Below are 24,769 nucleotides of genomic sequence, written 5' to 3'. Positions count from 1 at the left end.
AGCCAGGACCAAAGGCTCGCTGGGTCCTGAGCGCAGAGCCTGGCCCAGAGCAGAGGTCAGGGGGCCTTTGGGAAGGACGAGTTAGCGTGTCCTATCCCAACCCAGGAGGGCTGCCCCCAAGGACTGTGTGTTCAGGGAACCGAGGCCTCTGCCTCCGGCCATACTCCCCCAGGGTGGCTTGATGAGGACGCAGGGCACACTGCAGCCCCACACAGAGAGGGACAGGCCCACACAGCAGAGGCCTACCCAAGCGAGCCAGGCCAGGCTGAACCTCATCCCGCATGGCCCCAGCCCCAGGAGGGGCCCGGCGAGGGCCTGCCCTGCTCACTGTCCTTCTGGCCTGAGCCCACCACAGCACCGTGGCCGAGCCCACCCCGGGCGTGGGAGCTGAAACAAGGGAGTGGAGTAGGGGCTTTCCCAGGCTCGGCGTGCACTTTCTGCCCCTCACGCTCCCCTCCTCTCGTTCTCATGTTGCCAGGGTTCTTGGCCTGACCCTGGCCTGTGTCTCATCAATGGCCCATTATGCTGGGGTGCCCGGGCAGGCTGGGCGCTGTGTTCTCTGGGGCTCTGGAATAAAGGCGTCTAACCAGCAGAGGAAGTCACTCTCAATCAGCTGGCGAGCAGCAGAGAGAAGCCCCGGGTGCTCGCTGCCGTCTATGGGAACGGCCCAGCCCAGCTCACTGTGCAGAAGCAGGACACGGGTCCTGGGCAAAGGTGACTGTCAGGCCTGGGACAGGTGTCTCTCCAAGAATGCTCCTTCAGGGCACTGGACCCCTGCTGCAAAGGCCAGTCTGGGACTGGAGCCAGGAGGGTCCCTCTCCTTACAGGGCCCCAGGCCAGGCACTCCTGGGAATGTGTAAGGACAAGGCCACGGTGGCCTCAGCACATGAGAGACAATGACAAGGCCTCCTGGGCCAGAACAGTCTGTCCACTTGGCAAAGTGGTACTGAATGTACCAGCTGAAAGTCCGGTGATTCTGGCCCCCGGGCCTGAGGCCTCCTGGCAGTCCAGGGAAGAGAGCCCCTCCAGCTGTGGGCCACTCACCAGCCTTCTCGCCCGAGGGTCAGGAGCTCTGGGTTCTGGACCTTAAGCAGGGTAACTCTGGGTCGATGCCTGTCCTCCCTGGGCCTCAGTTACCCCATTTGAATTTGACTGGGATGGACGGCACAGTCTCGAGCCCCTGCAAGGTCACTGTTTTAGCTTTTTGGTCCAGGCCTGGACCACTGGGGTGGGGAGCTGAGGTGGGCTTTACCCACCCCTGTGGAACCCAAGCTGGGGCTCTACCAGCTGGAGGGCACAGAGATATGGGAGGCGATGTGAGCGTCCCAGCCTGGAGCCCGAGGCCGTGGTGCCCCAGTCCTGTGCTACAGTCTGAAGGACACTCAGAGGTGGCCTGAGTGCCTTGGCCCCCGTGGTCTGCCTGAGACCCAGGGATGCCTGCAGTCACCACCTGCCTGGATGGGGTGTCCTCCGCTGAGCTCTGTTCCCTCTGCCTGTGTCTCCTTCAGGCCCCTACCCTGGGCTGCACCCCAGCTGCCAGAGGCTGTTCCCATGGCACTGTGGGCATGAGCCCAGCCGCCCGACCCTTCCCTTGCACACAGACCCAGTCAGCATCTTGGGACAAACATGGGGAACTCTGGGCCTGCACAAAGCACCTGATACATGCTTGTGACTTGACAGAACTGGACATTTTCATGAGAAAAGGTTTGGGCACGGATCCCCAGAGGCTCCACTGTTTTGGCTGGTGGGGCCTGGATGACCGACCACCTTTCTCAGAAGAGGAGCCATCTACACGAATTTCCTCTGGCCTCTGGGAAGCCTCTCCTACCTACCCCCATCCCCACTCGCCGCAAGAGGCTCACGTGACCGGTCCTCTGCCTCCCCAGCCTCAGGCGTGAGCTCCCTGAGGACAAGGGGAGTATCTGGATCCTTCCAGCCAACCACCACCCACGTCCTTGAAGGGCAGGAGAAGGGAGAGGCAGGCCCGGTGCACCCCTTACCCTCACTGGGCTGGAGACCAAGCTGGGCTGAGCTCCCAGCCTCCCAGCCTCCAGCTGTAAAGCAACCAGTGGGCGTGGGAGTTTCCTAGGAAAGGGGGAGGGGGAGACCCTGGCCAGACCTTCCACAGCCCCATCCCCAGCAGCTGCTCTCCCTGGGTCCCCTCCTCTTCCCCGCTCCAGCTGGAGTTCACGCTCAGCCTAGAAAGGTCTGAGCAGCCAGAGCCAGCTCAGGGCTGCCTTTGTGTGGAGGTCAGATTCCGGCAGCTCTGTGGCCTGACTCAGTGGGGCTGCCCCTTGGGAGCACAGCCATCGGGAGGGGCCAGACCTCAAGGACTCTCAAGCTTCTTAGGAACTCAGGGAGACCTAGGTGAATTCTGATTCCTGAATGCAAGGCTCCACGAGCTCCCCAGAGGGACTGCTGGCTCAGCAGTCAGGAGGCAGGGCCTAAAGGGGACCCCACTGTGCATGGTGCTATCTAGGTCCCAAAGAGGCAGTGAGGCCAGTTAAAAGCGCCACCTCGTACTAGCTGTGTGCCTCTCAGAAAAGCAGTGAAGCTCTCTGAGCTCAGTTTTCCCAATCAAATGAGAATGATGAAACTGCCACCCCACTGCAGCTGTAAAGCTAAGACTGAAGAACACGAGTCAGCCCCAAGCACAGAGCCTGGCACACGGGAAACGCTCTTGTTATGAGGGGGCACTGCAAGGGGAAGGGGGACGCAGCCCCCTCACAATCCCCAAGCCCCTCCCATCAGTCTTTCTGTAAACACTTCCCTTTTCGTACTTCTATGGAAAGTGCTCTGTGAAGGGGCAGCTTCAAGACCCTGCCCCGCCCACATGTTGCTGCTCCAGTGTCACCCCCACACAGAGCCCGCAGCCAGGGGCTCCTGGAGCTGCTGGGGAGTCGTGCGTGCGGGTAACAACTCTGAGCGGCGGGGCCACGGGGGCACAGGCGGGCACTTGCTCCGTGTTCAGCCTGGGTCTCACACAGATGCTCCCCAGAGCCCCCCCTATTCCCCAGGAACACCAGATGCTGCGTGAGGTGGGGCTGGGCGAAGCACAGCCACGTGCCAGGCCTGTAGGAGCCATGAGCCTGCTTGGCACTGCCCCGGGCAGTGCCCAGGGCCCCTTCAGGAACCTGCTCTGGGGGTTTGCTGACAACAATGGTGCCAAGAAGTCCGCTTGGCCCTCTCAGACTGTCCCGGCCTCCTTATCACCAGCCCTAGATACTTGAACTCCCAGGTGCAGACCTCTGAGCTGAGAACCAGGCCTAGGAGGGGGCTTATGGGTCTCAGGTTAGCTAGGGGTCTTCCTCAGCGAGGAAGCCCACCCTGATCACCCAGTTGCCAGGTAGCAGGCCTTCCTCCCTCCGCGTACGTGTGCCCTTCACTCAGAGCCTGTCTTCCCTCAGATGGGGGATTCTTTGAGAGCAGGAAAGCTTGTCCACATCAGCAGCCCAGCAGCCCAGCTCCGCACATAGGATGGAGGGTCCACGTGCATGCCCAGCTAGGCTGTCCCCACCAACTACCCAAAGTCCTGACTGACCACAGCGGCCTTCTGCCTCCCCTGCAGATGCCTCCCCATTCCTCACCCCTCCATTAAACGCAGTGCCTCTGCCCCACCTGGCCCTATTCCAGCCCCTGATGGGACCTGCTCCAGGTCCCTACCCACTTGTTTAAAGCCTGCCCATTCCACGGGCCCCACTGCTTCAGGGGGGCCAGGTGAAGCCTTCAGACTAAGCAACTGAGGCCACCGGGCTGAAATCACCTGCCCCTCCCTAGGGACATCAGAAAAGCTTTCCCCATGCTGGCTGCCTCCCTGCCCCTCGAGCTGCCAGCACCCAGGCTAGGATTCCGAGCACTGGGGCTTGGCCCTGCACAGACCCCCATGCGGACGGGTGGCAGAGGACTCCTGCGGCCTGAGGGGACCAAGCCTGCAAGCTGATGGACCTGCCAGAGATGACCCAGCACCACAGCAAGTCCTGTGGTGCCAGTGCCGGGGCTCCTGGGAAGGGAACGTGGGAGGCCCCTTCCGGCCTCTCAGGGCCTTTTAAACCCTGCCCCTCAGAAACCAGTCGGTCCTGTCCTTGGCCCAGTTCCTTCTTTATCTCTGGGGAGGGGCAGGAGAGACAGCGTCCACTCCTGAAAGTGCTCCCCCGCCCTTCAGGCCAGATCCCTGCCAAGGCCACCCTGAGACCCTCAGCTTGTCTGAGGCGGTGATAAGCCCCGCCAGGGTGAGGGGTTGGCATTTGGTCTCCAGGGTGCCAGGCGGCCTGGGGAGCAGGGCACCCAGAGCCCTGGTTTGGTGTCGCCCCCTTATGCCTTTTCGCACCCTAGCTTCCTCACGGACAATGGGCAGGGTGACGTGTCCCGGCTCCGCCCTCCAGACTGTGACCACCACGCTGTGACAAAGCACAGCGGTGCTGACTCTGTCCCTCCCTCACACCAGGCCTGCCCTCTGACCAGCATAGCCAGGCCAGAAGGAACTCTGAGGGAGGAAGCCTTAGACCGGGGCCCCCGCCTCTGCCCACGCCCTCCCGTCCCTGGGTCTGGCCTCATCACGGGCCTTCAGAGGCCCTGGGAACCAGCCCCCCAGCTACTCCCACTCCCCAGAGAGCCCTGTCTGGCCATGAGGAAGATGCCAGGTACCCAAACTCAGGACCTTCTACAAGATACACAACCAGCTCAAGCACGGCCATCCAACAGTCCGCTCCCACCCCGTGAAGCTCCCACCAAATGTTCAAGGGCGTGGGGGCGGCCACACGGTTCCCGCCCAGCTGCTCTGAGGAGCCCAGGAAGCAGCAGCTGGGGAAGCTCTTCATCCCCAAGAGGTGACACAGGCCAGCAACTGGACAGCAACCAAGTTCTGTCCCAAGGACAGCACGGTACCTACTGTTTCCATTTTTCTGAATTTCTGTTGTTGCTACAATACTGTACAGTCAATAACAATGAACAAAACTGTGTCGTGACTGTCATTTCCATGACTCCTCAGGGTAAGTGGCAACTCTGCCTCCCTTGAGGTGCAATCATTTGACGGTGAAGGTCACGAAGAGAACATGTGACTGGTTAAGCCTCCAAAACAAACTCGCCAGCCATTGCTTGCAGGCCTGCCCCTTGCCCTAGGACAGCAGGTGGCAATGCCGAGGCCTTGATCATCTGGGCCCCTGCCCGTCCTTCACCACCCCCACCTCGAGCTGGGAGCTGAGGTCCTGGCGATGAAGCCCCAGCTGCCCACTATCTCTGGCCTCTCCCTCCCCAGCTTCCTGAAGAAGAAACCTTTCCCCCACTGCCTTCCACCACACTTGGCCCCAATGGTGGTCGAGATGGAAGGGGCCAATGGTGGGGTCTCCAGGGCCTGGAGATCAGCAGGATTCCACCTGCCCCATCCCCCAAGTTCTGCCCTGTGGCTCCCCAGCTGACTCACCTGGAGAATTCGGCTGGGCATCCTTTGCCTTCTCTGGGGACGAGAGGTCGAGAACCTGGCTTGGGGACTCTTTGGAGAGTGTGTGTCCATCAGTCAGGGAGCTGGCGGGGAGGGGAAACAATTGTTAGAACATGGCAGACACGCAGTTCGGCCCGCGGTTGACCCTGGCATCTGCGCCTCACAGTGGGGGTCAGGGGACCAGACCTCCGTAGTTGCAGCATTAACCCCACCCCACCCGGCCTCTCCCTACAGGTTCTGTGGGCTCAGGGGAAACAGAAGCCGGACTGTGCTCTGCTCTGCTCTGCTGTGACTCTGGGCAAGTGCATACTTCGCTCTGGGCTCAGTGCCCCATCTGGAAAGGAAACTTGGGGTCTGGCCCTGGAGAACGCTGGGCACCACTCTGTGGAGTGCAGGCTTTCAGGGTAGGGAGGGATCCCCACCCCCACCAGTCCTCAAGTAGTGACAACGGTTGTGCTTAGAAACTCACAGGGCCTGAGCAGGTCCCCAGTGAGGACCTCTGCTTCCCAGTGGTGCCTGTGGATGGCACCTGTCTAGTCACCCATGCAGGGGAGAGCATGGGGCCCAAGACACCTGGGGCTCACACATGAGCCCTCGCGCCTGGCACAGACCCCGTGCCTCGCAGGCCTGGTGGCCCTGGACAATGGATCTCCTCTTCTGGCTGGAACAGCCCAAGCGGTTACTGGGCCTCCATTATCAACTCGGCCTCACTGCTCCTCAGGGTTCGGCCTCACTGCTCCTGGGTGGATGAGCGGATGGCTCGGTACACACCTCAGGACTGAGCAGGGCTGCAGCATTACATAAGTCCAGGGGGCACATCTCACCGTCATCAGCTGTGTCAACTGCTGGAGTTGTACAGTGTGCAACCTGTGCAGCTGGTCAGGACAGCTGACGGCAGGACCCTGGCTCCAGGGAGTCCTGTCTGCCTGTCAGGGTGGGACCCAGTTCCCACGCAACTGGGCCAGTTACCTGATTCTCACATTCGGCCTTACTCCTTGCAGGTACCACAGGTTCAAACTAAGTTTGCGAACACACCTGGGCCCACCTGGTAGCAGTCTGCTTAAGAACCTGAGATAAGTTTTAAAGCAAAAGACGTTAGGAGGTTATAAAGGGAGGGGGATGGAGAGCGGGGGATGACTGGGGGGCTAAGCTGGTTCCTTCTTGGGAACTTTGTGAGCAAGCCCTGGCTGCAGGGCTTTAGCAGCCCTTCTGTTACTCTCCAGGGTTGCTGCTGGAAGGACTGGAAAGATGACAACGTATGCTTCTGGGGGGAGGCCTACTGTGCCAGGCAGGACAAAGAGAGGCTCCCGAAGCCGTGGGACTTGTCCTGCTGAGTTCCGACCATCGGTACCACCATTACTCTCTTGGGTTGTCAAGCAGAAGCTGCCTCCACTTTGGGACAAAGAAGACTGTAATGATATCAACGGCCCCTGAGCTACAGGCTCAGACAATCACAGGGCGAGTGAGGGGACACGCACATAACTCGGCTAAAGTTCCCAGTGTGAGCGCCCGGGGAGGACTGTGAACTTGGGGACAGCCATGCTTTTTCCTGGCCCCTGTCCTCAGGAGACGGGGCTGGCCACAGGGCTGCCCCAGTGTTTATAAAGCTGCTGGGCCTTTGAAATCACTAGCTGGGCGGCTACCCCCAAATTAGCCTAGGCCGTCATTGGCTGTGACCTGCCACAATCTGCATGCTTCCTCACAAACAAGCCTGCGTTTAAATCCTCGCCATCAAAAGGTCCAGACAGCATTTCTTCCACCTAATAAAATTTGTGCAGACTGGTTCCGGTTTTAAAATAGCTAAACAAAGACTAAATAAGAGGAAAGCCACCTGAGGAAGCCAAGGCCCAGCGTCCCCATCATGATCAGAATTTCTGTTTATGGGGAGGAGGAGCTGTTGGAAGCACCTCCTCCCTGTGGGGGCCTTTCCCGGGGTGGGGGGCACCCCACTGCAGCAGCAAGCCTCCTGTGGCTCAGACTCCGCCGTTGTCCACTTCCCCACCTCTCCTTTCCTCCCTCGGTGACAGGTGGATCCTGGCCCCCTGCCTGCACCTGGTATGACAGGAACACCTCACTTAACCTTGCAGATGGCCCAATCCTCTATGGCCTGTGCCTGAAGAATACTGGATGCCCAGTTAAGAGGTCAAAACTTAATTCTCCAGGTGAGTGAAGCGTGGCCTTCCCCTTGCTAGGACCTTGGAGATTTAGTCCCTGTAAGGGACTGTTGGCCTTGCTCGTCACTGGAGACAGAATTCACCAAACCTCCTTGTAACTTTCCCTGCTCACTCGGGGTCATAACTCGTAACAGGCCTTCCTGTCCTGGCTCGTAACACCAAGTGAGCCAACCCACGTCACGTCTCGGGCCGTCCGTCCCTTCCCAACTGCTGCTGCTGCTGCTGATGGCTTTTCAGTTTCGTTTTTTTTTAAATTAGCTTTTCAGTTTTAAAGCCTCTCTTGCACTACTCGTGGTCACTTCTTCCCACTGTCAGTGTGCTGGCCTACAGCACCTCATCTCCCTCCTACTTTGCAGGTTCTGTTTGTAGCGAACAGAATTAGAAATTAGACAACTAAGCTTGTAAGAACTGCAGGCTAAGGGAAGAGATGGCTTCTGCAGTGAAATTTATAACATTTTCCTCAAAGAAAAGCACCTGAGATTTAGGGAGCAGTCCCTACAGTTTTGAGTCCTCAGGAGCATTTGGGGCCTCTCTGATTCTTGCTGCTCTTCTGGAGGGCACACGTGGCCGGGAAATTATCCTGACAGGTGAGGTGCCACTATTGTCATTGTGATCACAACAGCCTGTCAAAGGTGAAGACACAGTATTCCTGTCTGGAGTACTGGAATGTCCCCATTCTGGAATCAGACTCCTCCTGGAATGCAGTCCCCCAGACGCTGGCTGCAGCGCTGGGGCAGAAGTTCCTAGTCACACAAAGACAGTCATGCTGGGAGGACGGCCCAAGGAGGATGACTTGCCTCTGTCTGCTTCCGAAAAGGATCACCTCGCTGAGGACAGAGTCTGTCCTCACCCCCGCCCCCTCTCTCTGTCACACACACACACACACATACACACACACACACACACGCAAATGAGAAACACCTTGTCTTACTTACCCTCTGTCCACAGAAACAAAAACTTCTCTAGTACCTGTCCAGTAGCACGGGGAACAGGGAAATACTCGAAAGGCATGTTTGAGCAAATACATTGTGAGGTGTGTGGGAGGCAGGAGTCTGGGAGAGCCTGCACTCTCCCTTGCTCTTAACTGTTTCTGGTCCACAGTCTCCTTTCTCCAACTATCTTGTCAGAGGAGCAGATGGGAACCATTTGAACACAGAGCCTGCCAAGCCTCCTTCAGCTCCTCCTTCAGGAAGCCCCCTTGGATTATCCCCAACACCCCCTCACCCTCATGGCCCTCGGATACTCAGGTTTTGTCTTTAAAAGGTGCGAGCGGCTTGGTCACGCCTGATTCAGCTCTGTCCTCTGGTCCTGAGGACTCGCTGTGGTGCAGTGGGGCTCAGTCTACACTGGTTGGATCTAATCCTGCTCAAGTTGTCACAGTGTAGACACGTACGTCGAGGGTAGCCCTCTTTTTCCATGTGAACCCCTCACAGATGGAGATCCATCTCCTATTTATTTCGGTGGCCCTTTCTTCCCATTCAGCCCTCAGCAGACAAGCCACTGCTCTGTGTGCAGTAGGTGCTCAGTAAATGCTTTCTTGAAATGACATAGCATTGAGATTCACCAGACTCAGCTGTGTGACCATGAGCGAGTCACTGTGCCTCCCTGGGCCTGTTTTCTGCCTAAATCCTATGGCTATCGTGAGGATAACGTGATACACGAGAAATGCTTAGTACGTAGTCAGCTTTCATCATTATTACTGGTGGACTCTCATGGATCTTTTGGGAAGTTAGTAGAAGAAAATTCTGGAACCTGGAACACTGGTGAGATTAGGAGGATGACTGAGTGGGGTGAAAAACCCCAAACCCAAGTCTGGGTGTCCCGGTACCACGCCAGGCCCAGGTGCACCCCTGAGAGGCAGCGAGGGGCCCGGGAGGTGGAAGAAGGGGGGCCCTGGTTCCTTACACTGTCCTCAGGATGGAGCTCGCGGACCTGAGCAGGAGTACCTCCGGCATGGTCCCCGAAGGGTGGTCACACCCCGTGAGCTACCCCAGGAGAGAGCCTCAGAGAACGTGTCCCGGAGCCGTGTCAGCCTCAGAGGGGCCCTGCACCACCAAACCGCCCTGCAACAGAGACACAGCGTGAGTCACAGCCCGCAGCTGGGCGAGGGGGCAGTCACCCTCGTTCCTGGCCATGACTCACCGGGCTGGGCACCTGGCTGAGCCCACACAACCTCCCAGGAGGTGGCTGCTTTTGGGCTTGGGTCTCTATTCCCCAGGGCACATCACCTACCAGGACTCCTGACCACCACCAGCTACCCTCCCTGTTGCTGGTTCCAGCTCCCGCCTCTCTCTGCTTGGAGGCAAAGGGAGACCCGTCTCCCAGAACGCTGGAGGATGTTTCCAATGGAGGGTGTCGCCCCAGTACTCCCCAAGTCCTGAGAACCCTGAGCAGGGAGAGGAAGCGGTGCCTCCTCCAAGCTCACGGCCACACAGGCCAGTCCCTGCAGCGGCCACCCATCTGCAACACTGCGTCCACACTGGCCCCTCCAGTGCCCCCCACTTCTCCTCAGTTTGCACGCCTGTGTCACCTCAAACATCAGCCCCACTGGCAGCTCTTTTGGGATTCCCAATTCCTGATCTGAGGACCCCACAGAGGACTCACGAGGGTGTGCCAGGAGGGTCTGGCTGCCCCAGTGCTCACCTTCCTCCTGAGTGCAGCGGCAGGCACAGGGCTCCGCATCCCCTGTGCGCCCTCACTAAGGCACCTGAGTGTGGGAGCCAGGCCTGCCAGTGTCCCAGGTTCCAGGTGATGAGGCAGTGGAGCTGGGCGTGAACGGGGACGCACCTAGCCTGCCTGGGGCTACGAGTGAGGTGTGGCCCATACCTCTGACCCACCTGGCACAGGCCCCAACTGCCTACTTGCAAGACTTACATAACAGGGGCAGGAGGCAGCCAGTGTGTTGGTTGTCACCCTTGGCAGACATGGCTCCTGCCACTGGGCCCTTCACCTGGGGCCACCTGGGCCGCGGGAGCCGGTGGGCAGAAAGCTTGCCTCTGTTTCTTTTCTTCAGTGGATGCACCGCCTGTGCTGGCCCTTGCATCCTCTCAGCAGCCCTTGAATGTGGGTTTAGGGGTAATCTCCTTCTCCAGAGAGGTCACAGAGGCCCAGAGAGCCTCAGACTTGTTCAGCGTCACACACCCAGCCACAGGCAGCACCTGGCATTTGAGGCCAGGTGTCCAGGGCCGGCTCTGAAACCAGGACACACTGTGCACTAGATTTATCCATTAGGTGCATTACAAAACTCAGCCACCTGCTCCGTGTCACCCCTGGAGAGCCCCGACGCCATGGTGACACGTCCCTGGACCTGGCCCTTCGCCCTCCAGTGCCCCCTCCACCCAAGGCCCTTCACCCAGGCAGATGGCAGACGACTGCTATATAGCTACACTAAACTGGGAGGTTAATGCCAGTACACCAACTTGCAGAAAATTCTGCCCTTCACCGGCTTCTAGCTCCTTTGGAACTGGAAAGGCCTCTTTTCCCAGTAAAACTTGCCCACAACCACCTCAGGAAACCTGGACAATTCAGGTGTGGGGTGCTGGCCCATGGGTTATGAGCCTCTCTGAGGACCTGCCGGGAGGCCCCCTCACTCCCATCAGGGTGCCCTGATGCTCTCTTGCCGTTTTGGGTTCCTGGGGGCGAACCCCATGAAGAAATGCCAACCCATCCTCTGTCCTGGATCGGACACAATGGTCCCTCTCCTGCTCCCGCTCCTGGTTTGGGCCAAGCAGTGATGTTAATACGGGCGTTGGCACCGGGGTGATGTGTGTGTGGGATGTGGTAGAAATGTCCTCCCTTGAGGGCTGGCAGGAACCCTGTGCCCAGATCGCTCAGCCCCTCCTGGCGGCTCGATGACCAGGCTGGATGCAGTTTCCAAGCTGATGAGGAAGCTGGGCAAATGGGCTTATTCCAGAAACAAGGAGGGCCTGGAAAACGTGTCATCTTCCCTTTCCATCCTCTTGCAGAACCCTCAAGCTAGCTGCCCCGGCAGAAGCCTCCTACGGTTCTGCAGACCCCACCTCCTCCAGGAAGGCCTCTGGGAGGGACCCCAGCTGTCATGCTTCCTCCTGGAGCTGCCCTGGCCGAGCCCCTCCCAGAGCGCTCAGCGTTTAGAGGCTGGGTGCTGCTTTTTTAAGCAGAATGGTCTAATGCAATAAAAATCTTAATTAAGTCCATGTCCCGAGTTGGAAATGATCTCTCCCTGCCCCACGACCATGATTATTGATTCAGCCCCTCCTCCATGCAGATACTGCAGGGGACATGGGGACAGAGGTCAGTAAAGGGAGCCTGGTCCCTGCCTCGAAGGCTCAGAGACGATGGGATTGACAGTCAATCAGCAAAGGTGCATTCAAGGTCACTGTGGAGCCACCAGACCCGGGCTGGGGTGGGGGTGGGGGGGGGTAAAATGAAATTAAAGGGAGAAAGGTGGCAAGGGGTGAAGGTCTGATTCTTTCACGTGAGGCATGTGGCAAGCATCCCTGGCAGTGGTCAGATGGGGAGTCCGGCGCAGAGGGGAATGGATCTAAGGCCCTGGTGACAGACCCAGGCTGTGGACCTTCCCCAGCCTTGGTCCCCCCGCTCACAGAGGGGCATGGCCAATGCAGAGGTCTTCTGAGGACCCATGGTCCCCTGGAAAAGGAGGGCGGGGACGGTCTAAGACACACCCCACAGACCCACGAGAGGAGCGTATCTGGGGAAGGCACTGTGGGCCCATGGCTGTGACTGAGGCCCCGTTCTGACGCCCCAAAGGCTTCATCTTGGCTCTTGCCCTGGTGGGTAGGGGCAGCCTAGCCAGCCAGCTCACTTCTAACCCACAGTATATCCAACCAACCCTGTTAAGGCAAGTCACACAGCCTGAGTGTCCGTCATTAAACTGCCCTGACAGCCCGGAAGGAGCCACAGGCAGCCAACTCTGGATTGCAGCCAAGGTGCTGCCCCAGTGGGTGGCCTTGTGCAAGCCCCTGGTCCTCCATTTCCTCAGATATGTCCCAGACAAAGGGCTTGCTGATTTCTATCTGTGACGGTGAGTGGGTGCCTGGGCTGGTATCCCGCTGCACCCAGCAGGGACAAGGCTGCAATCGAGGTGACGCCAGCTCAGGCTTGAGGGGCAGGGGTTAAACAACAGCAAGGCTGGAACAAGAACAGTGACAGCTTGTGGCTGTCACGCACGCAGCACTGACTGGGCCAGGCAGTGTCCTCTCACTCTACACACTAACACGCTCAATCCTCACAACAGCCCAATGAGGCACTTCCTGTCACTGGCCTCACTTCACAGACGAGGAGACTGAGCCACAGAGAGATTAGGTGACTTGCCCGTGGTCATCTGTTAGCAGAGTCAGGATACAAATTGAGACAGGTGGACTTCAGAGTTTATGCTCTTAACCAACAGGCTATCCCCGATGGTTTCAGGGCTGCTGGGTGACTGGGGGGGTGGGGGTGGGGCGCAAAAAGCAGGCAGGTATAGATGGGGGACATCCCATGTTCTTCTGAACCCCTAGTTCCCATCACCCATCACCAGACCCTTTTAGTACCCCCTCCCCCCCAACGCCTTGAGGAAGTCTGTGTATGAGTAAGGTGCACATAATAAACCCCAACGAAGCCGTTTCCTTACGCTGCGCAGACACGCGCTGCATAATGACATTTCTGTCTATGGACCCCAGAGGGCAGTGGTCCCATAAGATTACAGTGGCGCTGTGAATTTCCTGTCACCTAGTGATGCCACAGCCATCCTAACGTGGCGGCACAACACACTGCTGGTGTGTGTGGCGATGCCGGTGCAAACACACTCACCGGGCTGCCTGTGGTGTAAGGGCAGGGCACACAACAAAGCTGTGTCCAGGGCATGACACGTGATGATGACAATAAACGCTGTGCTAGTGGCTCTGTACTCACTATACCTTTTATCACATTTTAGTGTGCCCTTTCTGCCTGGGAAAGCAACAAGTCTACTGTGAAGCGGCATCCCGGGTGACACCGGCAGCAGGCTCACACCCGTCGTGCTCAGCGGGTCTCCCGACGGCACCACGGCCCTCGTGCCTGATTTAGCTCGTGCTGTTTGGGAAAGGAACGCGCCGTACAGGAGCAGGAGACTGTGCCGTACAGCCTAGGTGTGTGGTAGGCGGCCACCTCGGCTGGAATTACGTCCACACCAGGCTTCAGGCCGCCCTCTCCACCATGATCAAAACCACCAGTGGACAGGATCTGTCTGTCATCAACACAGGTACGCGTAGCTTAACGATAGGGGCATGCTCTGAGGAAGCTGTCCCTGGCTCTGAGGGGCTCCTCTCTGCACCCTGTCTCTGGGCAGGCCATGCTGGGAGGCAGCTCCCTGACCCAGGGAGCATGGTCAGTTCAGGGCCCACTACGCTTTCCTGGGCCAGACTCCAGCCTGCGGGTTCCCACCTCCTGGCCTCCCGCCTCCAGCCCACCCAGCTGCGCTGCATTCACTATGGCCAGGTTCACCTGCCCAGAACCAAGCTCTCCCCAGGCTCCTGCTGTTCCCACGTGTCCTGGTCTCCTCTGCCTCTAGCCCTGGCTGCCCTCTGGCCTGGCAGCCCCTAGTCTGGCCACACCAGCTGACCGAGACCTAGGAGCTACCTGGCCCCAACCTGACCTGTCCTATAGCCACATGTAACTCCTCTCTACCACACTGTGGCCATTCGCTGCCCCTGCTGCCAGCCGGGCATCCACCTTGCAAACCCAGGATGAGCCGCCCCTTGTCCAGTCCCTTCTGAGCCCTTCCTGCAAGCCTGGCTTCTTCGGGCTGCTGTCTCTTCTGGAACGAGGTTTAACGGGTTCTGGACACACTCGATGGGCGCCTCTGATGGATGCATGATCCACAGCCACAGCCTCCGAGGACACAGAACACAGGCTGCCAGATCAGTGCTCTGGCCAGCTGGTCCCGCCACTCTGGCCTGGCCTGGCTCCTTACCCCCACACACTGCCCACACCGCCCCGCTGCAGCCCTGCACTGCGGTGGCACAGAAGGGAATTCACGTGGGTCAGGCTGGTGTGCATACCCTCCTCAGTCTCCACTCCCCCCACCTCCAGCCTCCCCGCCAACACGGGGAGGGGGAAGGGAAAGACAAGGCCCCTCTGAGGCCACTGCAGGAATGTGAGCCTCTCCTCCCCACGGAGCAGTGCCCGTGGCCACAAGGCCAGCACAGAAGGGCAGGCCTGAGATGGAGCCCTTTGTGCTGGGTTGGCCTGGAGGGGCAGAGAAGCAGAGGGGCACTGCAGCAGCTGTCACTGTCCCTGAGTTCAGGACAGTGTTAAACGAGGACTCACAGTTCTTTCTTCACAGCTACTCTGCAAGGCACCGTCTTGCCCATTTGACTGATGGGAAACTGAGGCTCGAGAGGCTCACACAGTAGGTCTGGAGCGGAGCCCCGGCCTGCTGCTCAGAGGCCCCCATGCTGCATGGAGGGCAGCCCGTGTGCTGCTGAAAGCTCTTGCCACACCGGCTGAGAGTCTGCCCAACTTTTCAGCAAGGTCAGTCGGGGTCAGGCGTTTCATCTTCATTTGCACAGAGGGTGATACTGATACTCAGAGAAGCCGAACAACTCACCCAACGTCACTCACTAAGCAAGACAGCAGGGGACCAGCTCTCCAACTCTGGGTTTTCAGCTCTCTCTCCCCTGCAGGCCCTCACTTACTTATCCTTCTGTGCACCAGGCAGGGACTCTGCCTTTTGTGGGGTCTGCAAAGCAGGCCCAGGCCTCCATGCGCCCAGGTGGCCGGCCTCCTGCAGAGTGGACAGGCCCTTGCTGGGCACGCAGGACCCTCGGCCACCCCTTATCACCACGCACCAGAGGCATGGACCTCACAAACACTGGGCTCCTGACCCCACTGTGGCCCCTCTTTCATGGCGGCTGGGGACGCTGAGAGCCAGCGTTCTTACTGTCAAGGACTGACATGTGCCTGCCTTCTCCCTGCTCCTGGCTGGGAAGCTACACGGCCGGGACTGGCTCCCACATTCTCAGAACCCCACGCCTGGGTGGACAGCGCCTGGGCCAGAGCCGGCACTGCTGAATGCCTGACAAGCTGAATTCACTTCCTCTGAATCACAGACACAGCAGAAGGGCTGTGGGGACCCTGCGACCCCCGGCACTCATGTCCAGACAGGGAAGCTGCAGCCCAGAGAGGGGCAGGGGCCTGCGAACGGCGCACAGCAAGCTGGAGCCGGACCCTCTGGCTCTCCCTGTCCTTGTCTGTCATTGACTCCGCAGCAAGAGGAGACAGGGACATTCTTAGAGATGAGAAAATGCCTCCTCCATCCAGCCGCAGCCCCAACTCACACCCCCCTTGGTTGAGCCCCCCTTGGCATGCAAGGGAGCAGACACTGAGTAGCCGCTGCAGAGGACACGCGTCCCTGTCCAGTGCTTATTCCCACTAGAGATCATGCAGACCTTCCCTTCATTCCCAGGTGGAGAAACCGAGCCTCAGAGAGCAAAGCTGCTTGCCCAGGTTCACCAAGCAGAGCCGAGTCCGGACCCCGGCCCTGACCCCAGGCTCAGTGGACACAGACTTGAACGCCAACTTACCTGGTCCCCAGGTTTTCTTGGGTGGCCCCCAAGCTCGAGTCCTGCCGGCTGTCCTGCGGGGTCTCTCTGCTGTCCGGCATGCTGGGGTCCCTGGGGGGGAAGTTGCGTCTAGTTCCAGGACTGTGTGTCATCTACCGAGGAGAGCTCAGTCTCCCACTGCCCAGGGTGGCCTTGAGTGGGCAGTGGGGCGGGGGGGCAAGGGGTGGGGGAGGCGGTGGCTGTAGTGGCCCAAAGAGGCCATTTCCTCTCTATTTTTAGAAGCTCAAAATGCTGCTCAGAGCTGAAGTTGCTCAGGATTAAAACTTTCCTTTGCTTGGTGGCTTTGTTCAACTCAAGATGAGGAGAATTTCAATGAAGCCAGTGTTCTTTTTGATGCAAATCTGCCCCATTCTCCCAGGAAGTCTGGCCAATGGGCTCAGGGCTGCTGGGCCCCCAGAAAACCTCCTCACTGGCTTTCAAAGGCCACGCTGGAGCACAAGAGGCTCTCAGCGGCAAGCTGCACCCCGATCCTGATGGCTGCTCTCCCCCACGGCCCACACTGCTCACACTCGACCCGTCACGGGCGGAGGGCCGGGGAGGGGATCTCACCCACTCGGCCCACCTGCCCAGGACCCCTGGCTCCTGCCGTCCAGGAGACATTCCTAACACTGAGGACCAGGAAGTAGTTGCCAGAGCATTGAAGTGAAGTAGTTGCCATGCACTGAAGCAGACATGACAGAGGAGACCCAGGAAGGTGACCGTCCAGAGGCACCTAACGATAAGCATGGGTTGGTCCTTCAGCTACAGGGAAGAGGGGGTGCTAATGGTGGATGTGCAGGTGTCCATACACAGATGCTGGGCAGGGAGAACAGAGGGCTTTCTCTGGACACCAGAAACCTCTTCTTTAAAGACTAACGGAGTGTAAGTTTTCGGGGTGGCTGGAACAAAGTACCACAAATTGGGGGTCTCAAAACAACAGGCATTTGTTCTCTCACAGTGCTGGGGACCAGAAGTCTGACACAAGGTGCCAGCAGGGCCATGCTCCCTCCAAAGGCTCGAGGGGACAATGCCACTCTCTTCCAGCTGCTGTGGTGGCTGATAATCCTCACGCTCCTTGGCTCGCAAATGCCATCACTCCACTCCGCCTTGTCTTCCCTCCACGGGGTCATCTTAACTAATTACATCTGTAAAGCCAAATTTCCAAATAAGGTTACATTCTGAGGCTCTCAACATGAATTCTGGGGAGGACATGCTTCAGTTCAGTATAACACATAGGAGGCATTGGTGAAGAGTCCTATGATGTCCCCTAAAGGGGTCAACGGGTGCAGCTGGGGGGCAGGGGACAGTGGGGAGGGTTTGCTGGCTGGGAACTGGTGTGTCTGGGGGCCCAGTACAGTGTGGCCAGGTGGGGCCCACCCATCGTAGCGCTCCCCAGAAAGAGCCCATGGGTGGTACAGGTGCTTTTACCTGGAGGCTGGGTACTCCTGAAGTCACAGGCAACGTGTGTGCAGTGCGTGTGCTGTTCCTCCTGCCCTGGGCCTTGGTGTAGGCTGTCCCTCCGCCCGAGACACACTGTCCCCACGTACCGGCAGCCTCTCCTTCACCTTCCTCAGCCTTCGCATGATGTCACCTCTCAATGAGGCCTTCCCTGACCACCACTCTAAGGTCGCACCCCACCAGCACTCCCTGCAGTTTGTCTCTTTCCTCCATGCCTTCACCATCGTCACTCTCCAGTGTGCCGTGTGTTGTATCCTGTCTGTCCCCGAGAATGCATGCTCCTGGCAGGCAGGCATTGCTGTCTCTCTGTAGCTCCTTCTCTCACCACAGTACTCCACAACAGTGCCTGGTGCTCGGTAAACATCTGTCACAGGAATGGCCTGAGGCCTATGAGAGTAACTGCGGCACAGCTGTAGACCACCACTGTGGCATAATAAACGGCTCCTTTTGGAGATGGTTCCCGAGTGTCTCCAGACAAAAAAGGGGCTCCATGTAACAGGTGGTATGACCGAGATGATGATTCGGCCTGTGGGTGATATGCCGCCTGCTTAAAAGAAATAAAAAAGGTGATCAGAACACCAAGAAAAACAACTTGCAGAAATAAATCACGGTACAGGTAGGACTGTGGTAACTGCACAGTCAGCTGGAAGACAGTAGAGTTCCCAGGTCCCCCATGCTAGACAGTGTCTGTGGCTCCGGCCATCGCAGCCGCCTGGCTCCACTGTGGGTGGCATATGCTGTCACAGCAAAGTCCTTGCTCGCTCACTGCCTTTCGACTGTGACAATGAAGACCAGCTTTCCAATGGATCTCTGAACCCTGTCATGACTTTCACTATCCGCCTCTGTGATTGCACATCATTTAACCATTTCCTTGACACCTCACTTCTAAAATTTAAGAATTGACTCGCGCTTCATCCTAAACAGTCAGATTTGTGAAGCCACAAATTGAAGGGCTCATGATATATACGCACATGTAGCTATTTCCCAATGCGTATTAAAATGAATGGGAAACTACTCTGAAATGTTTGCTCACATGCCTGTAACAGCTGATCATAGGATACTTTTGGAATTTGCGATAGAAAGAGCTGAGGAATTTTAATTTTGTTTTCGTCAAAGAACATAAATGCGACTCATGTTAGCTTTGAAGTGAAGGGACAGCACACAGAGGATGGGAGGTAAGTGGGTGGCTCCGATCCCCATCGTACACGGAGGCTGTGAGCTACGGGAAGGTGGATGGAGTGAGGAGAGGAGTTGATCATGCTGTTTAAATACAGGAGCAGTAACAGAATCAAAAGTTAGACTGCAGTCATCGGGGAGTGTGATGAGCTAATGCACTTGCACACAGGTATCGTTTCTAGCTGATAAATCAAGATCTAGAGATGAGGCTATGCTTCAAACCTGTGGAAACCTCTCAAGAAACGAGTATTAAGAACAGAAACAGTTAATAAAAAAGGTGCCTTGGGGGCTCGGGCATGGGGAGTATTGCTACATATTTTCAGCATCAGTGCTTCTGGGCTATTTTTGTGTGACCACGTATTACTAATACATAATTGTTATTATTATTTTTTATTCCAAAATGCTGCAGCCTGGGGCTCTGGCTTGAGACCTCACGGTCCAGTCCCAGGGCCGATAGGGGAGGACTGTGGGCCTCTGCTGGCCCCTGCTGGCCGCACTGCCTGCCTCCCACCTGCACAAGTTTCCTAAGAAACTCCCCAGGATCTTGCAATCACCACCTCCACCCCCTGCCCCCAGGATGCCTCTCAGCCCTGACATCTGGTCTCCAGGCACAGCTGTGAGACTCCATGAGGGCACCTGAGGGCGCTGTGTCCCTGGCTGTATCCATGTCCTCTCAGGTCCCTTTCTACACTGAATGGGTGGGTGTGGGTCCCAAGATCAGAGCTAAGTTTCCTGCAGTTTTAGATAGAGCCCAGAGATTTCTGAGCCTCAAGCCCCCCTCCCTGGGACTCTGATTCTCAGAGATTCAGGCCACCAGGATAGCGCTCTCCTGCGAGCAGGGGCAGCAGACACGCCCACCTAGGACCAGGGCCTTTAGGGGAGGAAATTAGGGCAGAAGAGAAGGAAGGCAGCACCCTCTGCAGAGACGGGGCCTTCTTCCCTCACCTGGGGAGACCTGGATTGAAGGGTACGTGTCCTGTGCTCTTGGATCGGGAAGGTACAGGGTAGAGGTTGAGCACACGGGTTCTTATGTGACCTACGCAAAGTCACTTCAGCAGTCTGAGCCTCAGTTTCCTCATCTGTAAAATGGGGACTCTTGGTTGCAAGGGGCAGAAACCCTAACTGAAACCAGCTTCATAAAAACAACAACAAAAAATCCAAGGCTGGACTAACTAAATATGGGCAGGTGAGGGGGCAGGCCTGCCACCTGGACAGTCTCATGCCTCTCCACCTCCTTGTCCGTACTCTACACCGTGGAGGCACAGTGTAGGGTAAGGAGACAGCCATCAGTGTCTCCCTTTCTCCCTCAACAGAATGGTCCGAAGTGCAAAGCCCCTGGCCTATGTGACACAGCCAATAGCTGTTTTCTTGTGAAAGAGTGGGCAGCTCAGAAATGCTCTCACTACCTTGTATTTGCTTTCCTCCCCTTTCTGACTCACTTTTCCCCCTTACCTCCTTTCCCCACCTCATTTCCTTCTCCCCACCCCCACTTGTGTGCCCTAGGATCCACTCCCAATAAAGCCTTAGGGCATAAGTTTTGCTGTGGGCTTTTTAGGGAAACCTGGGATAAGACAGCCACTTACAAGCTGTGTGACCCTGGATACATAACTTAACCTCTCTGTGCTTCAACTTTCTCATCTGTAAAATGGAGCTACAGTAATTCATCCCTCACTGGGTTGCAGAGTTAAATATACGGAAAGCGCTTAGAGCAGTATGGACACTTCCTAAGAGCCAGTGTTTGTTATTTTTATTAATGAGGCCCAAGAAAGCTCTAAATTGGGACTGAGGCATGTCACCATGAGAAGAATGGACATTTGGACAACTCTCCGGAGCTCTCATTGACAGAGCCTGGGGGCTGAGGGTGCTGTTGCTGCCCAGTCTGCATCCCCCCTACGCTGGCTGCCCCTGAAGCTGGTGACTAAGTTGCAGCTGGGGACAGAGCACTGGACTTACTCAGCATAACGTGCTTCCATTCTGCATGACCCCGGTGCAGCCTTCATCTCTCAGAACCTTGGTTTCCTCACCTGTGAAATGACTTCAGGGGCCAAGGGAGCTCCAAAAGCTTACCTGACTGGTCCAGTTGCGTCTGTGACCTCCCCAGGGGAGGGTGGACAACCAGCCAAGGCCTCAGAGTCCTGGCAGGTGGCCCAGGAGAGGAGTCAGGGCCGAGGCAGGCTAGGGCAGGTCAGTCAGCGCTGCTCCCCATGGAAGCTGCACATCCAAGCACGGTGAAACTAGTCGCTGCTCAAACCCCACGTCCTACTTGAAGACAAGCCTGGAAGGCTAGGCAGTGGGGGTAAAGAGGGACCCCCTTCAGCAGAGCCAGGCTAGGGCCTCTCAGGTTCCAGCTGAGCCTCTCTTCTCCCAGCCCCTGCTCCCTGATGTCCAGAATGCACTGGCTGGGGAGAAAGTGTCCAGACAAGTCTACGCTCGGGGGTGAGGCGCTGCTTCCTGGCTGAGCCTGGCCTTCTAAAACAAGGGCGGGGAGGGAGGATGCCCTGCTGCCATGTGTGCCCAGAGCCATGCCAGGCATCCACATCCACGTACCTCATACCGGGGGACACTCTGAGGGGGCTGGGACATGCCGAGTCCCACAACTAGCCCTTACACACGGGGCTGGGGCCCAGGTGGTCTGACCTCCGACCAGACCTTGGTGTCCATGCCCAGGGCTGCCTAGCTGCGGGTGGGCGCTCAGAGGGACCCCTGCAGCCATCGGAGGAGGAGGGGTGTGGAGGTTCACTGACCGGGGAAAGGGGTCTTCCCTGCTCTCAAGGACCCAGTGGAGCTCACAGTCACAGCTAAATGAATCGGTCTTCTTTCCTCTAATGTTGTCAAGAGTCTAGAAAACTATTTTTTTTCTTTTACAAAACAGGAATCTCATCATCGCAATAGACCACTCCTGCCCGGTAGGACCTCTGGGGTCCCATTCTTTATGGGGGTCTCCCTGAGGCCAAATCCAGACAGAGTTTGACCCTCCCATACTCCCAAGAAGGCAGAGTGAGCCCCATGGGGGACGAGTCCCACCCTGGCTGACTGGGGACAAGTGGGGCCAGCCCTGATCAGCCCTTTCTGAGGGCGCGAGTCACATAACAGCCATCTCATCCCCAGGGGCCTTCTCAGCATCTGTAACCGACTTCTCTTAGGACTTTGTCAATTTGTACAGAACACTCACACTGCAGCCTGGGAGGCCGATGTACATGGGCAGAGAGGTGTGGAGGGTCCAGGCTGAGAGGCCAGACATCGGCTGCCTCCAGGTACTGCAGGGTTCCCACACTCACCTCCTCTAAGAAGCCTTCCGAGATACCCCTGATTTCTCCCTGTTTCTCTGCTACGTTCCATGGAGACTTCCTCCCTGCTACCGTCAGCAAGAGTGCCTCTTCTGTTCAGCCTGGGGCCAAGGAGTCTGCCTCTCCTGCTGGATCCTGAGGTCTGATCACAGGCTCAGGCAGATGAGTGCAGTAAGTATGGCCACGTGTCCATCTCAGCATCCCTCTGACGTAAATCAACGAGCAACTGTGACTGTGCCAGGTGGACGTCTGGGGCACACAGGTCTACTTCTCAGGAGGGACAGCCCAGCTGGGAGGGGAGCCCCAGACATCATAACAATGAAACAGGACCGTTTGTAAATCAAGCATTTGCTGTGTGTACCAGGCTCTGTGCTAAGGCGTTTCCTGCTCATTCTCTCCTTTAATCCACGTATAGCCTTATAAACCCACCACTACTGCTGCTACTGCTACTATGATTATCCTGCAGATGAAGACACGCAGACACACAGATGTTAGCTTGCCTAACGTCACACAGGCAGCACGTGACAGAGCCAGGCTTTGAGCCGGAGCGGCGCCACCTGCCAGGGCCACCATCATGTGTGCCACTCAGGACAGGAAGCCTCTCTCCTCAGGAGGTCAGAGGTGGCTTCCTGGGGAAGGTGGCTTTTCAGTGAAGGAGGTGCTGGGCTGAAGGCACTGAGTTTGGGGGGATCAGACTTGTAGAAACAAAGGTGTTGGAGGTAGAACCCTGCCAGACGTGTAGAGTGACCAAGGAGGAGCACGTGGGCCAGGAGACGAGGACTGACTGGAAGGAGACGCAAGCTCGTAGGTCTGAGGCCCTGGCTGCCAAGCAGAATCACGGCCCCCGACGATGTCCGTGTCCTCATACCCCAAACCTGTGACTCTATTAACTTACCTGTCAGGAGGGACTATGCAGGTGTGATTAAGAGTTTCGAGATGTGAAGTTTATCCTGCATCATCCAGGTGGGCTCAGTGTAACCACAAGCGTCCTTGTAAGAGGGAGGCAGGAGGGCCAGAGTGACAGAAGATGTGATGATGGACGCAAAGTCCGAGAGACTGGAGAATGCTGCTGGCTTTGACGAGGAAGGAAGAGGCCACGAGTCAAGGAATGCGGGAGGCTTAAAAGCTGGAAAAGGCAAAGAAATGGATCCTTCCAGGGCCTCCAGGAGGAACCAGCCCTGACAACACCTTGCTTTGAGCCCAGTGAGACCCGCTTTGGATTCCTGACCTCCAGAACTGGAAAGGAATACCTGCCTGTTTAAAACCAAGTTTGTGGTATTTTGTTACAGTAACCATACACAGGGCTCTGGGGGAGCTCAGCGTGGGGTGCTAGGGGGCGGGGGCTGTCAGCAGCCTCCTGTCACTGGCGTTTTAGAAAGCTGCAGTAGGCCCCACACATTTTTACCGAGCACCTTCCACGCGCAGCCCCTGCCCTGGATAGAGCTAGAGTGTATTGGGAGGGCACACCACTCCACACTGGGTTGCAAGCTGCTGCAAGATGAGCAGGTTATCTCTCACCAGCAGCCTGAATAGAACCAGTTCTCAACTGGCAGCCACAGGGCCTTTATCTGAATGGCTCTGAGGACAGAGCTTCTTAAATGTGCCCGAGCCCGCGGGGCCCACTACTACCCACTGCCCTCGCTCTGCAGTGCACCTGAGGGTCTCATGGGCACAAGGGGGGGCCCCAGGGGATTTCTCAAAGCACCAAGTAGGCATCTCTGTGATGGGGGGAGTGGGCTGGGGGACGGCCAGGGGGGCAAGTCACCTCCAACCCACCCAGTAATTCCACTCTCAGGAGTACAGCCAACAGAAAAGTGAACATACATGTGCCAGAAGTCACACTCATGGCAGTACTACAACAGCTCCTGGAAACTACCCAAATGACCATCAACAGGACAATGGATGCCAAAGTGTGATACAGTCACACGAGAGAACCCTAAACAGCGAGAATGAATGAACTATTGTTACATCCAGCAGCGCTGAGGATTCACACCAGCTTACCACTGAGCAAAAAGGAGCCAGAAGCAAAAGAATGCCAATTACACGACTCCATTAAGATCATGTTCGCAGACGCACAATGAGCCTGTCTCAGGAGTCAGAATGGGGTTCTGCAGGGGAGCACAGTGGTTGCGAGCTGGCACAGGGCTTCTGGAGGGCTGGCCTTAGAAAATCCTGGATGGGGGTAAAAAGGAGCGCTCACTGTGTGATAATTTGTGTATTTTCTATGTGTGCGTTATATTGCAATGAGGAGTTTCTCTTAAAAAGTATTAATGAGCATATTACAGTGGTTGGGGGTATTTTAGTGCTTATGTGATGCAGGGCACATTGGCTGGGAATGAAAAGGCCCAAGTTTTAGCCTTACCCTGCTGTGTGACCCTGGGCAAGCTGTGGGATGCTTTTTGGATAACAGTTTCCTCATCCAAAAGTTGGGAGGGTATGTATGTGGATTTTATGATTTCTGCAGAAGCTCAGAAAAACGACTGAATTGTGGCTAGCCTGACTCCTCAGATACAAGAAGGAGAATCCAGGACTTTGTTGGAACTGGGGATACTCCCCGACTCTGTGTGAAGAGAGGCCCCATTGCCAGTGGCTCAGCTGTGTGACCTGGGCTGGAAAGGACGCGCAGGCTCTGGCAGCATCCAGTCTGGGTGAGGCTTCCGGCAAGATCCCCATCTT

The 24,769-nt window shown here is 57.1% G+C and overlaps 1 protein-coding gene across 5 annotated transcripts in view; it reads right to left on the bottom strand.

Annotated features, from left to right (window-relative positions):
- Positions 1–18,192, bottom strand: part of ACSBG1 (acyl-CoA synthetase bubblegum family member 1) — a 35,224-nt gene extending 17,032 nt beyond the window's left edge. The window contains exons 1-4 of one of the 5 annotated variants that reach the window (XM_019640112.1): positions 17,601–18,192; positions 17,129–17,317; positions 16,155–16,244; positions 5,420–5,520 (exon numbers count right to left, since the gene is read on the bottom strand). In XM_019640112.1, the coding sequence (XP_019495657.1) occupies positions 5,420–5,520; positions 16,155–16,234 (181 nt within the window). In that variant the 5' untranslated portion in view covers positions 16,235–16,244; positions 17,129–17,317; positions 17,601–18,192. Of the gene's footprint in view, positions 1–5,419; positions 5,521–6,406; positions 6,506–8,546; positions 8,654–9,516; positions 9,675–10,254; positions 10,354–16,154; positions 16,473–17,128; positions 17,318–17,600 lie in introns of those variants that run through there. The other 4 variants (XM_019640109.1, XM_019640110.1, XM_019640108.1 and 1 more) reach the window with 4 other exon arrangements.
- Positions 18,193–24,769: the final 6,577 nt, after the last annotated feature.

Source organism: Hipposideros armiger, unplaced genomic scaffold (genome assembly GCF_001890085.2).
Source record: "Hipposideros armiger isolate ML-2016 unplaced genomic scaffold, ASM189008v1 scaffold_48, whole genome shotgun sequence".
Lineage (NCBI taxonomy): Eukaryota > Metazoa > Chordata > Mammalia > Chiroptera > Hipposideridae > Hipposideros > Hipposideros armiger.
The sequence above is the reverse complement of the archived record's forward strand: the minus strand, read 5'-3'. Positions and strand labels throughout refer to the sequence as shown.